Source organism: Ctenopharyngodon idella, chromosome 2, assembly GCF_019924925.1.
Source record: "Ctenopharyngodon idella isolate HZGC_01 chromosome 2, HZGC01, whole genome shotgun sequence".
Taxonomy (NCBI): domain Eukaryota; kingdom Metazoa; phylum Chordata; class Actinopteri; order Cypriniformes; family Xenocyprididae; genus Ctenopharyngodon; species Ctenopharyngodon idella.
In genome coordinates, this window is record NC_067221.1 from 30,130,597 (window position 1) to 30,148,322 (window position 17,726).

The window sequence follows — 17,726 nt, forward strand, 5'->3', positions numbered from 1 at the left end:
CGTGAGACATGAACAAGACTTTATTAACTAGACTAAACACTTAAACTACTCTAACATTCACACACATACATGCATAGTTTACCAAGGGAAAGAGAGAGCCGAAGCAGAATACAGGAAAGCAAGAAGTTACAGCATTGTTTGAGATTCAGCAGATCAACAGCCTTGAGCAAACCATCAGTTTAGTTCTAACACGCCCTTTTTCAAAAGGGGTAAGGATACTTAATGTATCAAATAATGAGATTAGGTTTGATACTTGCATGTCTCGCCCATTTGAATTAAAACTGTCCTGATGCAGTTTGTGGAGGCTTCCGTTGAATCTTTGCTGATATTGTCTTGATGAAAGAGAACCAGTTGGATTCAGAGGATTTTTGGTGAATGGAAGGTCTAGGCCGGAGCCTGGCACAAGCTTGGGGTTCCTTAGCTTCTAGCTTCTTAGCATCATCTTCACATCAGCATTTCTCAGTAAAAGAGAAGAAGAAAGTGATCTTGTGATCAGTGATTTTAAAGGGTGAATATGTCACACCCTCTTGAGGTGTCTGAGCCAATAAGGAGTTGTTTTCTCAGAGGGAACTTTACGAGTCTTTGTGCTTTTGGCAGGATATTAGCATAAGACACTGGATTGGATGAATGAGAGAAGAACCTTCTAGATTCTTATAATACTAATGTGTCACAGAGTTAGAAACATGTAACATTAATTAACAAATAGGAAACGGAAGTTGGAGTCCGTAGGTACCAAACATGCTACCCATGTGATTTTAGTTAACTATAAATTTGCAACTTTGAAACATTAATACCAAAATAGTTCAAAAGAGAGAATTAATACGTAGAATAAAGCCTATAAAAGGAAAGTCATGAGATGGGAACATACATTTCTCAAGTGGTTATATATAGAATATATAGGATTAAGAGGGTTTATTTGTCCTTCTCAGAAAGAATGAAGTCAGAGTCACTAGTCTCTGCAAAATTCTTTCTGATCATAAAAGTTCTTATCAGCTTTCCTGTGTCCTGTAATAGGACACCTATTCTATTTGTTCTGCCTGTGTGTTAGCTACGTTTGGGATGTTAGTTGCAGTTTTAGGGAGATGGGTTCACAGAACTTTGAGAGAGTGAGTTTCTGGATAATTCATTAAATATAATGAATAATTGTGTATCTGATTGGTCCAGACGCTACATGTGTCCACAGTCTATGTAAACAACCAGCCAATAATGGTAAAAATCCACCCAATACTTTTTTTTTTATAATCCCCATAAATCATTATCAATCTCTCCGAACGCGCTGTTTCATATTTCACACTACTCCTACCTAAGAGTAGGAAATCCTGCCCATGATTGGTGACGATCTGCCCTGTTAGCATAGACACCGCCTTTAGTGAGAAGCACAGAGTCTGCCATTTCTGTTTACTTGCTGTATCAGCTAGAGAAATACGTCTGTGCCAAAAAAAAAAAAAAAACAAGCATTACAGATGTTCTGTTGTCGGATGTACCAATGAACATACGAGGCTCTATAGACTCCCACCATCTAAGTCACTGAGGACACCATGGTTGAAGTTATTACTCAAGGATGGATCAGTACAAACTGTTTGTGATCCTCTCCGGAGCGATACTGGTCCTGGCAGAAAGGGAGAGCGTGCATTTTATTACAGCCCATCGGAGTTGTTTTACGGATATAAAGTTTACTAGTTTATTAAAAAAAATCAAGATGACAACATAAGTTTTATCCGCAATTAAACTGAACTATACCTGTTCTATCTCCATTCAGCATATCTTCTCTGGCTCTGCATGCATTATTTTCAGACTCCGGTTCGAACTGAACAAAGCTACGGAGAGTTTCTGACATTATTAGTGCATGAGATTGTTCTGTCACCAGAGCTCGGAGCATCCTCTCTTAAAGCTCCGCCCTCTTAGGCCGGGAGCAGCAGCTCATTTGCATTTAAAGGGACACACACAAAAATGGCATGTTTTTGTTCAACCCCAAAGAGTGGCAATTTTAACATGTTAAAAATTATCTGTGGGGTATTTTGAGCTAAAGCTTCACATACACACTCTAGGGACATCAGAGACTTATTTTTCATCTCTTAAAAAGGGGTATAATAGGTCCCCTTTAAATAATATTTATGTAATCTATGTTTTTCACATTACAGTGATGAGAATGACATTGTGGGCTTTTAAAACCGGTGATCATGCAAAAATTTTAATATTTAAAATTTTATTTAAAGGGATAGTTCACCTAAAAATGAAAATTATCCCATGATTTACTCACCCTCAAGCCATCCTAGGGGTATATCTTCTTTCAGACAAACACAATCTGAGATATATTTAAAGATATCCTGGCTCTCCAAGCATTATAATGGTAGTGAATGGGGGGCATGTTTTATAGCCCAAAATAAATGCATCCATCCATCATAAATAAAATCCGTACGGCTCCAGGGGGTTAATGGAGGCCTTCTGAAGCAAATCGATGGGTTTTTGTGAGAAAAATATCCATATTTAAAACTTTATGAAGTGAAATAACTAGCTTCCACCAGACGACCGTATGCATACTGCGCAAGTCGACTTGCGGCAAATGAGAAACCCCTGACGCAATGTAGGAGAAGCGTAAGCTTAGATACCTCTCCAAATATGGCTGGGCAACAAACTCAAGCTCCTCTTCTCTCATATCATATTCTCCGGCATTCCTCTTTAAAATTTCTCATTTTAGACTTCTAATTCGTGACCGGTGTTTAGTTTTGCTCTATCCTTGTCATTGCGTCATGCGTCGGGTCAGAGTTCACTCTTCAGCCGTAAAATCGATGCGTATGGCTGCCTGCCAGAAGCTTATTTTATAAAGTTTTAAATATGGATATTTTTCTTACAAAAACCCATTGCTTCATTTCAGAAGGCCTTCATTAACCCCCTGGAGCTGTATGGATTATTTTTTATGATGGATGGATGCATTTTTTGGGGGCTTCAAAACGCCCCCGTTCACTACCATTATAAAGCTTGGAAGAGCCAGTATATTTTTAAATATATCTCAGATTGTGTTCGTCTGAAAGAAAATAAACGTATACACCTAGAATGGCTTGAAGGTGAGTAAATCATGGGATAATTTTCATTTTTGGGTGAACTATCCCTTTAATACAAAAATATTTTGTATTAGTAATATATATATATATTCTTTATTTACTGTATATTTTGCTATTAAATATGACCTAAAAAAAATATATATTTTTTTTGTTTATTTACCCTTTTATCATCAAACTCCTTTATTGACTATCAATATTTCTTTCTTTTTTTTTGAATTTAGTTGCAAAAGAATTGCCTGCTTACCCTTTGCAGTGACCATATCTTACAGGTTGTCCCATTTGACAGGTCAGTCCATACACATTTCCTCAGCACTCAACTAGTTGTTGATGTGGCTTATGTAACTTAGCCTGACCCCTGTTCCCGGATAGATACGAAGCTGCTAAGCTGATAATGATGTTGCTGGGGAATCAAGAAGATCAGACAGTGCAGAGAATGGCGGTGGCTGTAGTCTCCATACTGGTGTCTAAGGTAATTACATCAATCACCAGCATTCTGTTCGATATCTAAAACCAAGAGAAACTTTGACGCTGTGCTGGATTGTTAAGTTCAGGGATGTTTTGTATTATTAAAGTTGGCATGAAATAGATGTTGCACTAGCCTTTTCTTCCCTGTTGTGATGTATATCTGACTGAAATGGTTTCTCAAACAAGAAAAAATCTAGGACAGTACTTGATTTTGTCCATGGGGAATTGATTGGATGGTTGGATAGTTGTGGTTTGCTATTGGTCGATCTCATGTGAGTGACAGGTTGTCCCTCCCTTGCACCAATAAACGCATCATCAGAGAACAGATGTCGTTGCAAGGGGGAGGGAAAGTTATTTTGATTACAGATTATGAGGGCACATGAATTTCAAAAAAAATAATCATGTGCACGGATAAATTATTTATACGAATTATACGAATAATAATTTATAATAAATACTGCAATATTCCATAAAAACAAGAATTTTTAAAAATGATGTCATGGTGATTTTACAGAATTACAGATATTTATTTATTTTGCTGTTGTTGTTTTTTTTTAAATAGTAGATTCAAAAGTAGTTGTTTTTCAAAAAAAAGTATGTTACTTTTTATGACTTTTATTAAGACCTTTTTAAAATCCCTATGGGAAAAATAACTGGAAAAAATTCTTCCGGAACCAATGCTGCTGAAAAAGTGGGTGGATACTAATAAACTCTTAATGCAATATACAAACATGTTGCCATAAATTTTGAGACCTGCTTATATGAAGAAAAATTATCAAATAATTTTTATCTCTGGGACATTATTTATGTGTAAAAGTTTTGAGGCTAGAGAATTGAACTCTCTCGTGCTTCATTGCAGTTGAGCACAGAGGAGATCTCAGAACTGGGTGCAGAGGCATTTATAATGAAGGTAAATGTTTTCCTTCACAGGTGCTTTTATTTGCTTTTGCTGTTTTATAGACCCTAATGAAATCAAAAGTTTTGTGGCTTTTAGTCTATTGCCATTAGCTTTGAATTAGGGCTGGGTGATATGGACAAAAAAAAAAAAAAAACATATCTCTGTAATTTTGCCTGAATGGCAATACTCAGTATTTTCTACTTTATTTATGTGGGGGAAAAAATATATATATATATTTTTATTTCACATCCTCACCAATGTTGTCCTACAAACAATGTTCATATTGAAGGCTATGAAAAACAAATATATAGTTATTTAGGCTATGCTATATGTGCAAAAAAAGTGTTCAAACAAACAAACAAACAAAAAAGCTTTTTAACCCCTTTAAGATCCAAAATAAGCTTAAGAGCTTAAGGGGTTAAAGCAGATGTTAAAATCAATAAATTAAAAGTGAAAATAAGTAAAAACAAAGGCACAGACTAATTGTTAATGGGTAACATTCACTCATCTGAGCCTAGTATGTTATGTACATACTATTACAGTAGTCAATTTACAGTTACTGCTATAATAAAAATACACTTATTTGTTTAAAATTCTGCATATGGCACATTTAATGTCCAACAAAAAATATTTTAGCAAAATCTAGGCAATATTTTAGTCAGAATTATTGGGCTTCTATTCTGTTGTGCTCTGTCTGTTTGGCGCTTGTTCACCGAAGTTTAGCAGAGACTCGCTTGCAGAAGGCTCGTCCACTCCTGACAGCAAATGTTTGCAAAACTTCAACATTTACAGATGGAGAATATACCTGTGAAATGTAATAAACAGCACAACCGCTTTAAACTATACATGTTGTTAAATATATTTGAGTTATTTTGAATAATATAAAGCATGTTTAGGACAATTTGGATTATGCACTTTCCCGCAGCAGCTCACTCTGTGTCCTTCAGATGTTCTCATAATATCAAACTAATGTATATCAATATAAACAGTATTGTCTCATCATGTATTGTTTATAAAATTATTGATATATTGTACAAACCTGTACAAACCCAGCCCTACTTTGAAACCATCTATATACTAGTGTACTCCTGGAAGTTGGCAAATAGCTTAGAAAATTAAATAGACCAAAAATATTGATGACTATTCTTGTACACAGTGTTGAATAAAATTGTTCATCCAATAAAATGAGAATATCCCTCCACCTAAAACTGTCTATCTAATAGCAAAATATGTAAGACTGTGATGCAAAATAAAGGTTGTTGGTTATTAAAAAAGGACAGGCCTTTAAAGGGATTAGTTCACTTTGAAATGAAAATTAGCCCAAGCTTTACTTACGCTCAAGCCATCCAAGGTGTTTATGACTTTCTTCTTTCTGATGAACATAATCGCAGAAATATTAATAAATGTCCTGATGCATCCGAGCTTTATAATGGCAGTGATAGGGATCAGTGAGTATAAGCTGAAGAAAGTGCCTCCATCCACATCCATCCATCATGAATATGTACTCCACACGGCTCTGGGTGGTTAATAAAGGTCTTTGAAATATGTGGGGTGGGGGGGTGGGGGGGTCTGATATTATCGAGTCTGCATGTTGTGAAGATTGACTTTTACAATTGTGTGTTTGATCGATCCAGACGCTACAAAGGCAAACGTCTCAGGTTACGCATGTAACCATGGTTCCCTGAGAACAGGGAACGAGACACTGCGTCTAACACGCTATGGGGAACGCCTCCGCGGGAAACAGTGTCTGAAACGCTATCAAATCACGACAATTGTATTGGCCGGCGACAGCCTATGACGTCACTACTAGTGCCACCCCATCGCACATAAGAGGCGCCTAGAGAACAAGTCATCCACTTATTGTCTGAAGGGACTGTTCAGCAGATACAGTGTCTCGTTCCCTGTACTCAGGGAACCATGGTTACATGCGTAACCTGAGATGTTCCCTTTCAAAAGGGAACTCGCACTGCGTCTAACACGCTATGGGGAATGAAATACCCATGCTACCATGCTGTGGGGAGTACATGCCAAAGAATGGCTGTGACAAAAATCAGATAGACAATTTCAACTGAAATGGCAAAAACTACTCCTCCTACGGGTCGAATAGGCTGTCAGTGACAGCTTTCCCTATGGCCAAGCTATAAGCCTCAAAGAGGCCTCCAGAAATGTCTAGAGGCCTACCAAGGCCACTCAAAGGCTTGGAACCAACAACTTCAAACAGAAGGGATCCCTTTAATTGAATGTGGCCAGGGAGCCGAAAGGAGCCCCGGCCAGTCACTTCTTAGAGGAGCATAGTCTACCCCTAATGCCACAAGGGAGGCCAACCTGGTCCTACTTTAGTAGTAACCTAGTCTGGCCAGCAACCAGAAAGAGGGACTGCAAACTGGCAGTAACCAACTCAGACCGGATTACCGATCTCTCCGCGTTAATAATAATAATTTAAAAAAGCAGTAGGCCTACTCAGTGTGTCCGCGCACAGGAGAGAAGCGCTCTTCATTCGTCTCATTCCGCAATAGTAAAAAATTATAAAAATAATAAAAAATAAAAAAAAATAATCAGCGTCATTGCACCTATTTTTTCCACTGACTGTGAGATATGATGGTCTTGTGGTGTATTTGTTGTTTATTATAGTGTTGTGCTATAGTGTCACAGATTGCACTGCTCCCCCGAGGAATATCCTACTGTTGCCCATCGAAGGCTATTGTCGTCTCTACTTTAAACTTTAGATTCTATTTTTTTCTGTTCTAAAGGTGTGTTCTATTCTCTTTAAAATGTACTTTCTGCAAATCTAACCAATTCTGTTGTAATATTTAAAAAAGTTTTATTCTTTTTTCTGTTATAAAAGTTTTTTCTGTTCTTTTTTTTTTTTTATAACATATTTAAACAGTAACTGGTGAACCTTGTATATGATCGTTTGTTTAAACAACATTAATCACTGTTAATCAATTTAATTTATTCATTTAATAATAAAATGATTAGGCCTAGTTTATAAACTTAACCTAGATCAACTCCACCAAATCTTTGTTTGTTTCATTATTGTACAGTAAAAGTCAATAACTCTTGTTTTGATTTTTCATGTTTGTCGTAGGCTTATGACGTACTAGGATTTGGAAATTACCATCATTGTGGTATTTCATCCTTATTGTTAATTTCTGACTTCAGCATGCAGAGAGCAAGAGTGTTCCTCATGATAATGGCTGCACGAGACCGCTGTGATGTAAAAGAGTTATTACCGTACACATCATTCATTCTTTTTTATTTCTTCTTCATTATACAATTTGTTTTGTTTTATTTTGTATCATTGCATGTTAAAATTAATTCATTTTGTTATTTGTTATGCAATTCCATATTCGCAGTCTATAGCTTATTTTATTAATATTTGAACGATTTTACTATATATTCAGCATATTTTACTTAACCTGAGTTTGTATCTCTGTATCTTAATTATTTAATGAATAAACGAGTCATTAAAACAAGTTTTTTATTATGACAGCACCATATGTTTAAATGATGTTGTTCAGTAACACCTAATGATCAACAACGAATTGGAGTGACGCTGGTTAGATCATTTTAAAACGTCAAATAGCAGTCAAATTATAGATTTTAAAGCATCTGTCTCTCATGTAGATTTTTGGTTATATAAAAAGGAGAGGTAACCTAAAAGCTCAACCTGAGACCTTAAAGAGCAGAGGCCTAAAAGTGGCCTGCCATACTCTGCAGTCTGAAAGGATGCGCTCACTGTCAAGCTCTGTGCCAGACCACAGAAGCGTTCCACAGAGCATGTTTTTTTTTTACTCTCAAAGTGACGGTAGCCATTAACTTGCATTTTATGAATCACCAAGGACCACAGTTTCAGCTAAAAACTTCTTTACTGTTCTACTGAAGAAAAAAAGACACCTTGGATGGCTTGAGGGTAAATAAATTAACAGCAAATTTTCATTTTTGGATGATGCCTTTATATTAAATTTGGATTAAATGCCTTTAATATCTTCCACCCCTTGTTTTAATAGCAAATACATTAGAACAGGAAAGACAAATTCTTCTGAACATTTCATGGGGTCTTTTACGCTAACCATACTGTTCTATGTTCTAGTATTATAGGATATGTAAATGGCTAAATTCTTACACTTCTATTGCAAATGCCTAAAAAGACATGAATAGACCAAACCAATACAATTATTCCCCTCTCTGTGGAACTACAGCAATTGCTGAGTATCGTCCAACAGAAGGCCTCACTGGGTGTAGTAGACTCGACTCTGAAGTTTGCATTAAGTGCTTTGTGGAACTTGACAGATGAGACACCCACTGCTTGTCGCCATTTCATTCAGTGCCAAGGACTCGAACTCTACATGGAACTGCTGGAGGTACACAGACACGCACTCACGCACAGCTAACATGCACAGTTGGAGACATTTGTAGTCAAGTCACCTTTATTTATATACAATACAGATTGTTTCAAACAGCTTTATAGTGATAATAGGAAAATGATCAATGATGCAAACAGAGTTCAATATTCAAACACTTATTATTCAATATATTTAGTTGAAATCAGTTCAGTGTTGATTCTGTTCGGTTCAATAACTGTCTAAAGTTAATCAATTTTGGAATGGGTTCAGTTCATCTATAAAGCAGCTCTAGAGAACAGTGATGTCATCATCCAGCTCAGTTCAGTTCTCATCCAATAATGTCAGTGCAGTCAAATCAATAATATTGCTGAATATTAAGTGTCCCCAACTAAGCAAGCCAAAAGGCGACAGTGGCAGGGAACCCAAACTCCATCGGGTGACAGAAATGGGGAAAAACGTCTGGGATCAGTTCTCCTCTGGCCAGACGAACAAACATGGTGTGGTTTAATTCCAGACTGCACCACAAGTCAGATTATAGATTGATATTATAAGTTTACAACAATGACAATGATTTTTTTAAACTTAGTGATTTAGTGAACTTATAGTGAACTTGTTCTGCGATAATTTTCTCACCCTCTTGTTGATCCAAATGAAACCAGTATGACTTTCTTTCTTGTGTGAAACAAAAGAAGATACTTAGAATAATGTTGGTAACCAAACTGTTTTGGTTACCATTGACTTCCATTCCAAACATAGACATTTCTCAAAATATCTTCTTTTTGTGTTCCACGGAAAACAGAAAGTCAAACAGTTTTGTAATTACATGAGAATTTTCATTTTTGGGAGAAATATCCCTTTTAAATGGATGTTAATTTTGTGTATCTTCTCATCACTCTCTTCTCTCCTCCACAGTCTTATTATTCTGAGTTCTCCATCCAGCAGAAGCTCCTGGGCCTTTTGGTAAATGTAGCCTATTTTATGTTATGGTAAAATTGTTGGAAGTGAATGGATTATTTACAAAGTTTATAACTCACTCACTCTGACATGATCACTTTTGGTCGCATACAAATCTAAATGAAATGTCTCATCATTCATTGTTTTCAGTGTCCAAAAAGAAGGAGAATATTAGTAAATGTAAAAAAATATATATATAATTACCTTACTAAATGCTGTAAAGGTATTGTTCATTGTTACCTAATATAAAGTGTAACCCTGCCTGAAATTTAGAGAATGTATCAAAAATCCTTCACCATTCCAACAGTGCTGTAGGAGTTAACAGATACAGAGTAAAGGCATATGGAATACCATTTACTTACACTATCAACAAGCAGTCAATACTAGAATATTAAAATATTATACATTAAAACCAAATCACATTAAAGCCTCATCACATTTATGCATTTCTGAACATTTTTACTTAAAAACGAATATAAAACACTAAAAGATTACTGTGAATAGTTTATGGTAGTTTATTTGTTACATCGTTCAACTTCTCTTGCTAATATATTTTAGAATTTAAAGGTGTATAAATGAAAACATTAGTTAATGTATGTATTATGATTCAAACATGACTTAACAATGAATAATAATGAACATTAACCTAGACTAATGCAATTGTTGTTCATTGTTAGTTGATGATACCTATTGCATGGAGTAAAGGTAATAAAATGAGCCTTATTGTTAGCAGGGACAGTTTGGACTTCTTGAAATCTTTAGAAGTGAAACTTCCTAATGCAGTATTTTAACATTTATCACATGTCCTGCATGGAAAATCAGATCATGGCCTTATTCAAACTTCAACATCTCCCATGTGAAATCATGTGGATTTTTATGGAAGTTTATCAATGCCAAATGTTTTTGAAATAAAAAAGCTTGTTGAATTGCAAAAAATATGCATTGCATTAACCATGCTTGCATTTTAATGCATTGTATTTGTAGGGCTTGCATTTTTATAGTCTGAAATTCAACGTGGTCTTATACTTAAGCTGTGAACAAAACATTTCACACACATTTTCATTATTAAAAATTCAAAGATTCATATTCACCTTTTAGAATTCACTTCTAACATATTCAGTCTGTTTAAAAATACAACCTAAAATATTCAACAGGCAATTTTCGGTTTGGTTCGACAGAAAATTCAACATTGGACAGTCGGGAACTGCCGGAATAGCAGTAGATTGCCGATGCATGATCTCCATCTGCTGTTAGTTGTCCTCACCAGCAGGTGCCGCTAGCGGCTGTTAACAAAGACCCAAACAACAGCTAGAGAATCATTTATTCATTCATTCACAAAAACGGATTTACAGAAGTAGAGCAAATGGTAAGTGTATGTGATGATTATCAGGGCCAGAATATATGCAGAAAAGCTGAAAAAGACACAAAAGATGTGTTTACGTCAAGCGTGCAACATGAGTCCTGAAAAGTGAAGCCAAAGCGTCTTAATCGCCCCCAAGTGGCTGGATGCAGTATATGTTATAAATGCCGCCCTCTACATATATTCCAATGGGACGTTAGACAAACAAAACAATTAAATTACACTTCAAATATGCTTTTTTCCAAAGACAATTTCTGTCATTTTAGGCATTTTTTATCGTGCTGGTGTTAGTTCAAGTGTTCGTTCTTTAAAAAAGTTTGGTTTTAGTTAGTTATTTGAGCTATAAAAATGGGGGTTTGACATCATGATTGACAGCTGAGATTGACAGTTTCTCTGAGTGAAGTTGTCACTGAGGCGCCAAAGGACTTTTTTCTGGATCTTCACGAGGTGATTGGATCTTTAACTTTAATTTCTACATTTCCATAACTGTTTATTTCACACCAACAATGAGTTGTTCTGAGTTTGGGCGGGACATTGATATCGCGGCTCCACTTCGTGCTCACTACTGCTCAGGCTCGGGCTCCAAGTTCACTATACGCAGACTCGAGACTCAAGATGTCAGCACCATATTGGCACACTGGCGGCTTTAGTTACTACAGTGGAAGAGAGTGAAGGTGCGTTGTCCATCTTTTTTTTACAGTCTATGGTTTACGTTTAATTCAATGCCTTCATGATTACTTTCCCTGTGTATAGAGTCTACATGTAAGCAGCCTTCTCTACCACTAACGAGATTATAATGCTGTTCACCCCGATGCTTATGTAGCCTATAACAAACATTACATCTGAGGAATGCTAAAGAATTACATCTCGGTTGATTCATTTCCTTAACTCTTATCATAGCTTGTGCGACTGTGCTGTAATACTGGGGTTGCCCTCATATGTCATAATCCAGGATTCCCCAATAAGACTTAACCTAAAACATACATCTTGTACCTTATTGATGTACAGTATACACAACAATATATATACTATATACAAGCGGAGGAGCCCACAAAGTGCTTTGCCATTTAAAAAAAAAAAAAAAAAATCATGCAACACACACCCTTGCGTTTTCTTTATATGGCCCATGGGAGAAAAACGCTTTTGCATGTTGGCTTTTGCATATTCTGGGCTCATCTGCTCAACTGTACATAGTATATAACAAATTTGGTCTTTATCATCTCAATAAACCACTTTTTTTTATTTTTTATTCCTAAGTGAAACTGCTTGGGGAATTTAGGGACCGTCTCTAAAGTTACAAACGACATTGGTATACACATTTCTAACTTCAATAGCATTTGAAGAGAATGACTTCAAGTCATAAAACCAACTATAGTGTGTTCATGTAAGTGTCAGGCATGATGCACACCTTTTAGATTTAGATTATTAAAATAAATAAGGGCCCATATGGTAGTTAAAAAAATAGCAATATTTACACATGATTTGACAGTTTATTTCTATTAAATATCAAAAATCTAAAAGGTGTGCATCATACCCGTCACCTACATAAACACTTTAAGCTTGGTTTTATGACTTGAAGTCTTTCTCTTCAAATGATTTTGAGCTTTAAATGATGTTTGGTTGTATGAGGAAAACCCCAGTACTGCATCACAGCACTGCGATATAGTTTAAGAAAACTAACAACCGAGAGAGATATGTATTCCTCAGATGTAATATTTGATCTGTACATCAGCATTGGGTGGGAAAAGCATTATATCCTCATTTGCGGTAGAGAAAGCTGCTTACATGCAGTCTATACACAGGGAAAGTAATCGAATTAAACGTACATGCATCTTTTGTGTCTTTATCGGCTTTTCCACATATATTCTGGCCCTAATAATTATCACATACGCTTACTCTATTTCTGTAAATCCGTTCTGTGAATGAATGAATGAATGATTCTCTAGCTGTTGCTCTGGTCTTCATTCAAAGGCACCTGCTGGTTAGGACGACTAACAGAAGATGGAGATCATGCATCGGCAATCTACTGCTATTCCTGCAATTCCCGGATGTCTAATGTTGAATTTTTTGTCGAATTTGAACCACTGAATTTTTTGGAAGCGAATTTGTAACCGAAATAAAATGGACCGAAAATTGTCTGTTGAGTATTTTAGGTTGTATTTTTAAACAGACTGAATATGTTGGAAGTGAAATCTGAATATGAATATTCAAATTTTTAATAATGAAAATGTGTGTGAAACAGTGGCGTAACTTTGTTTTAAAAAGTGGGTGGGACAGGAATGTGTGTGGTGGTGGTGGTGGTGGTGGTGGTGGCGGGGGGGGGGGTGTATTGTAATTGTGTTATTACAATGATAAAAGCACAAAATTTATTGACATAGACGGTAGACCTCATGTTTAATATGATAGTTTCATCCTCTGCTAGAATACAATATATTGTTAGTCTCGAGAGTATTTACATTAGTCAATAAATACGTGGATTCGCATTTAACATTAGATTGTCCTGATGGACTAGTGGTAGAAATTTTGTTCTGCGTGCCAGAGGTTCTAGGTTCTAATCTGCCCTCGTATCATTTATTTTATTTTTTCTCATCAAAACCAAAGATGTTCATCAGTGATTGTATATCAGGAGTAGTGACACGTTTATGTGCATTTTGTTTTGTGATTTCACTACAACGAATAGTGTGTCAGCAACAGCGGGAAGCGATAGATTGAAGTGCCCGTCCGTGTGAAGACTGCGCAGTGTGCACGAGCGCCAAGAGAACACTGTTGCACCACTAATAACAGCGGCAACGAGCACTCAACATGATTTTCAAAACAACACATCCCAGCGCCAGATCGCCTATTATTTAACGCAAATGAACGAATTGCCATGTCGCAAGATGTTTCAAAACGTGGTGGGGACAATATCGACCCTGGCACCCGTCCCACCCGCAAATTACGCCTATGGTGTGAAATGTTTTGAAGTGAAATATTTGCAGCTTAAATATACGACCAAGTTGAATTTCAGCCCATAAAAATGCAAGCCCTAAAATTACAATGCATTATTAAAGTTTCAAGCAGCGATGAAAGGGCCCTCGCACCCAGGCTCACCGCCAGCCGTTGGCCTTAGGAAAATAGTGAACAGTGGGTGACATGCATGTGAGCGAGTAAATACAGGAGGATTATGGCAAAGTCATTTCAAAGTGTCACACTTCCTGCTGCCAACAGGTGGTGCTTTGACTGTAATTGAATATTGCCATGTAGATGTCTTCAGGCCAGGACTATTATCAAATGTGAAATTTGGAGCAGATCGGACATTGTATGCCTGAGTTACAACAACTTCCTGTTGCATGGCAGTAATCACAAACATTAGCGCTTAGCCAAGTGTTGCATGATTCAACGTGTTTCTAGTATGTTTGGCAACTGTGCACGATGGGCAATATGCATTTAAACTGGGTGAATGTAAAAGGAATATGTCAAAGTCATTTGAATACAGCACATTAACTGGAGTCAGCTGGTGCACCTATGATTGTAAACCACAACAGCCACATCCATGAGATCATTTAAATTTAGACGAATATCATGTCATTCGATGTCATAAGTCATTTCAATTTCAAGTCATTATTTTAATCCCTCGCAATGGCAGCGCTGTTTGAGATATCCTATAATCGTTCGCAATTTAGTATCTTCAGTGTCTATGTTTCATGTTGTCCGAGTTTGGTGGTGGTTGCATGAAGCCTCTACGAGGAGTACATAAAAACTCAGACCTTGTTTATTCTAAAAATCCACTTTTTAAATCAAAATATCTGACTTCCTGTTGGTTGGAGCTAATGACTGTAAAATAGAAAGTTGTCTGGCTTAATGAGAAAAATGTATGTACCAAATTTGGTGACTGGAGGTAAAACTAAGCCCCAACATCGCTGGTGTGTGTGTTGAGTTTCATGCAGTTTGAAGCATGCTAAGAATCTCAAAAGCATCCAAAACGAATTGTAAAGTTTGATGCGTTGCCATGGCAACAGTGTTTAAAATATCCAAAATCTTTTCACAGGTCTACATTCTCCATGTCTTGACATTATTCTCATGAAGTCTGAAGCAAATCGGGTAAAAATAAGAGGGTGATCTCAAAGCATTTTAAAAGTGACACACTTCCTGCTGCCAGTTGGTGGTGCTATAACTTTAACTCACAATAGTCACATCCATGCGATCAGCCTACTTCAATGAACATACAGCTGAAGTTTCATCAAAATCAGGCTATGTATGATAAAGAAACGCATCCTGTTTCCCTTTTCTTGCCATAAATTTGTTACCTCACCACAGCCAAACCGTTTGAGATATAAAAAATCCGCTCACAATTTAGCATCCTCAATAGCCACGTTTACATGTACAGTTTTTTGTCATTCCGATTAAAATCAATTCCAATTGAAAGATTCGGTGGACTGTTTACATGAGACGTTATCTAATCCGATATGGTGTTTACATGTGCCGCCGCTTTCAATCAGAATGACTTTGTGACATGCGCACATTAGCCTATGTCCTGTTTGCCACCTTTTATTTCTGTCAACATTGAGTTCCATTATTTCTTATGCGCGCTGTTTTTATGTAAAGTGTTGCTCTAAGGGGCCGTTCACATATCGCGTCTTTTGCGCGTGCAAGTTCGTTATTTCAAATGTAGGCGCGTGGCAAGCACGCGCATAATAGAAGCGACGCGGTCGCAATGCGCATGCGGTGAGGCTTGTTTGTTTTTTCCAGGTGCGCCTATGCCGCAGCAGAATGCTGCAAGCGCACCGCAGGTGTTCATGGTTGCATAGCAATGACAGATGCCACGGGAGCACAAGCGCTCGTGGAAAGGATGAAAAAGCGGCGCAGCCACATTTTCCACGTTTTTAGAAGCGATATATGAACGGCCCCTTAATCAAGCAACAGTGTGAATTTGTAGCATATTACTGTTCAATGGAATGAAGAAAAGACAGGCATGGGAAGCTGACCTTTTTGGTGGCTGTGCATCTCTAAGGAGGGCCACCGTGATTTTGCCAAGTAAGACATGTTCCTGGATCAACATATTTTGTTGATCCTGGAACAACATTCCTATCCGAAAATTTAGTCCTAACCTTTTCCCAACCCCTAAACCTAACCCTACCCATAACTTATCCCTAAAATCAGAGGGAAATGATAGTTGAATAACACTGTTGTGGAATCACCTAACCCAGGTTGTAAGCCTAAACTTGACATAAATTGTAAACTTGTCCCTCAAATCTGATTGGTTGATTGGAATGTTGTTCCAGGAACATGTTGTACTTGGTGAAATCACGTTCACCCTCTAAGGAGCATCTCAATACTACCCCTCCGACGAAAAGCAGAAGCGTGTGGATGAAGGTCTGTAGTAATGATACACTAAGTTCCTTCAGTGTATTTAATAAATGTGTTGTTTCAGTTTTACTCCAGTTTGATTTTGCTTCTGCTATTTTGCATTCTGATGACCCCCGACCTCTTGACGTGATGACGTAGATGCAAAGTAATCGGTTTAACGTGTTTACATGTCAGAATTTTTATTTTGTTCGGTTTATAGGAAGGTTTATCCCACCCCTCTCAAACCGATTACAATTTCATTTGATTTGGGCATTTTTATTACGATCGAGGTGTTTATATGGAGCATTTTCATTCAGATTGGACTTTTAAACCGATTACAATGTTCCATGTAAACACACCTGTTGTCTTGACTTCATGCTGACCGAGTTTGGTGGTGATCGGATTAATCGCCTAGGAGGAGTATATCAAATTCCAGAGCATGCGTTTTTCAAACAACCCATAATAGCTGACTTCCTGTTGAGATGGCGTATAAAAGGTCTATATGTGCACAGATTTTCATACTAATACGTGCAAGCGTGTTTGATATATGGACCAAGTTTCTGGACCCCATTCAAAGGGGGCGCTGTTGAGCCCCCCCTGCCATGCTCTGGTACCAGCTTCTGCCCGGCCCTGATGGCCGACGATTCTGATGTGTGTGCAAAGTTTCAAGAGTTTTCGAGCATGTTAAGGGCCCCAAAAGTGCCCAAAACTAAGGGGAAAAAATAATAATAATAATTAAAGCTGCAAGCTGTGATGAAAGGGCACTTGCACCCGGGCTCACCGCCACCCGGTGGCCTTAGGAAAACTGTGAACAGTGGGCGATAGTCATTTAAGCGGATAAATAGAGGAGAAATATGGCAAAGTCATTTTGATGCTCCACAGTTCCTGCTGCCAGCAGGTGGTGCTTTGACTATAACTGAATATTGCCATGTAGATGTCTTTAGGCCAGGACTATTATCAAACATGTGAAGTTTGGAGCAGATAGGACAGTTTATGTTTGAGTTACAACAACTTCCTGTTTCGTGGCCTTAATCGCATACATTAACACTTAACCAAGTGTTGCATGATTTAACGTGTTTCTAGCATGTTTGGTACTTCATGGCATATACAAATGTGTTTCTGGGAGTGAATTACTGTGTAAAGCATGCCATTTTCTGTTGCCAGCAGGTGGCGCTATGACTAACTGAATATTGGCATATAGATGTCTTTAGGCCAGGACTCTTATCACACATGTGAATTTTGGGGCAGATCGGACATTGTATTTCTGAGTTACAACAGCTTCCTCTTTCATGGCGAAACATCAGACTTTGTCAGGC

At 37.4% G+C, this 17,726-nt stretch overlaps 1 protein-coding gene across 6 annotated transcripts in view; it reads left to right on the forward strand.

The window, feature by feature from the left end:
* The window catches only part of zyg11l (zyg-11 family member, cell cycle regulator, like), a 51,245-nt gene that overhangs the window by 20,914 nt on the left and 12,605 nt on the right, over window positions 1-17,726 (forward strand). For 3 of the 6 annotated variants that reach the window (XM_051870560.1, XM_051870532.1, XM_051870522.1), the window contains 5 exons: window positions 3,284-3,348; window positions 3,432-3,531; window positions 4,387-4,437; window positions 8,628-8,789; window positions 9,684-9,731. The exons of 1 other annotated variant lie outside the window; for it this stretch is intronic. In XM_051870560.1, coding sequence (XP_051726520.1) covers window positions 3,284-3,348; window positions 3,432-3,531; window positions 4,387-4,437; window positions 8,628-8,789; window positions 9,684-9,731 — 426 coding nt within the window. The remainder of the gene's footprint in view (window positions 1-3,283; window positions 3,349-3,431; window positions 3,532-4,386; window positions 4,438-8,627; window positions 8,790-9,683; window positions 9,732-17,726) is intronic. 2 more of the 6 variants (XM_051870540.1, XM_051870550.1) reach the window with 2 other exon arrangements.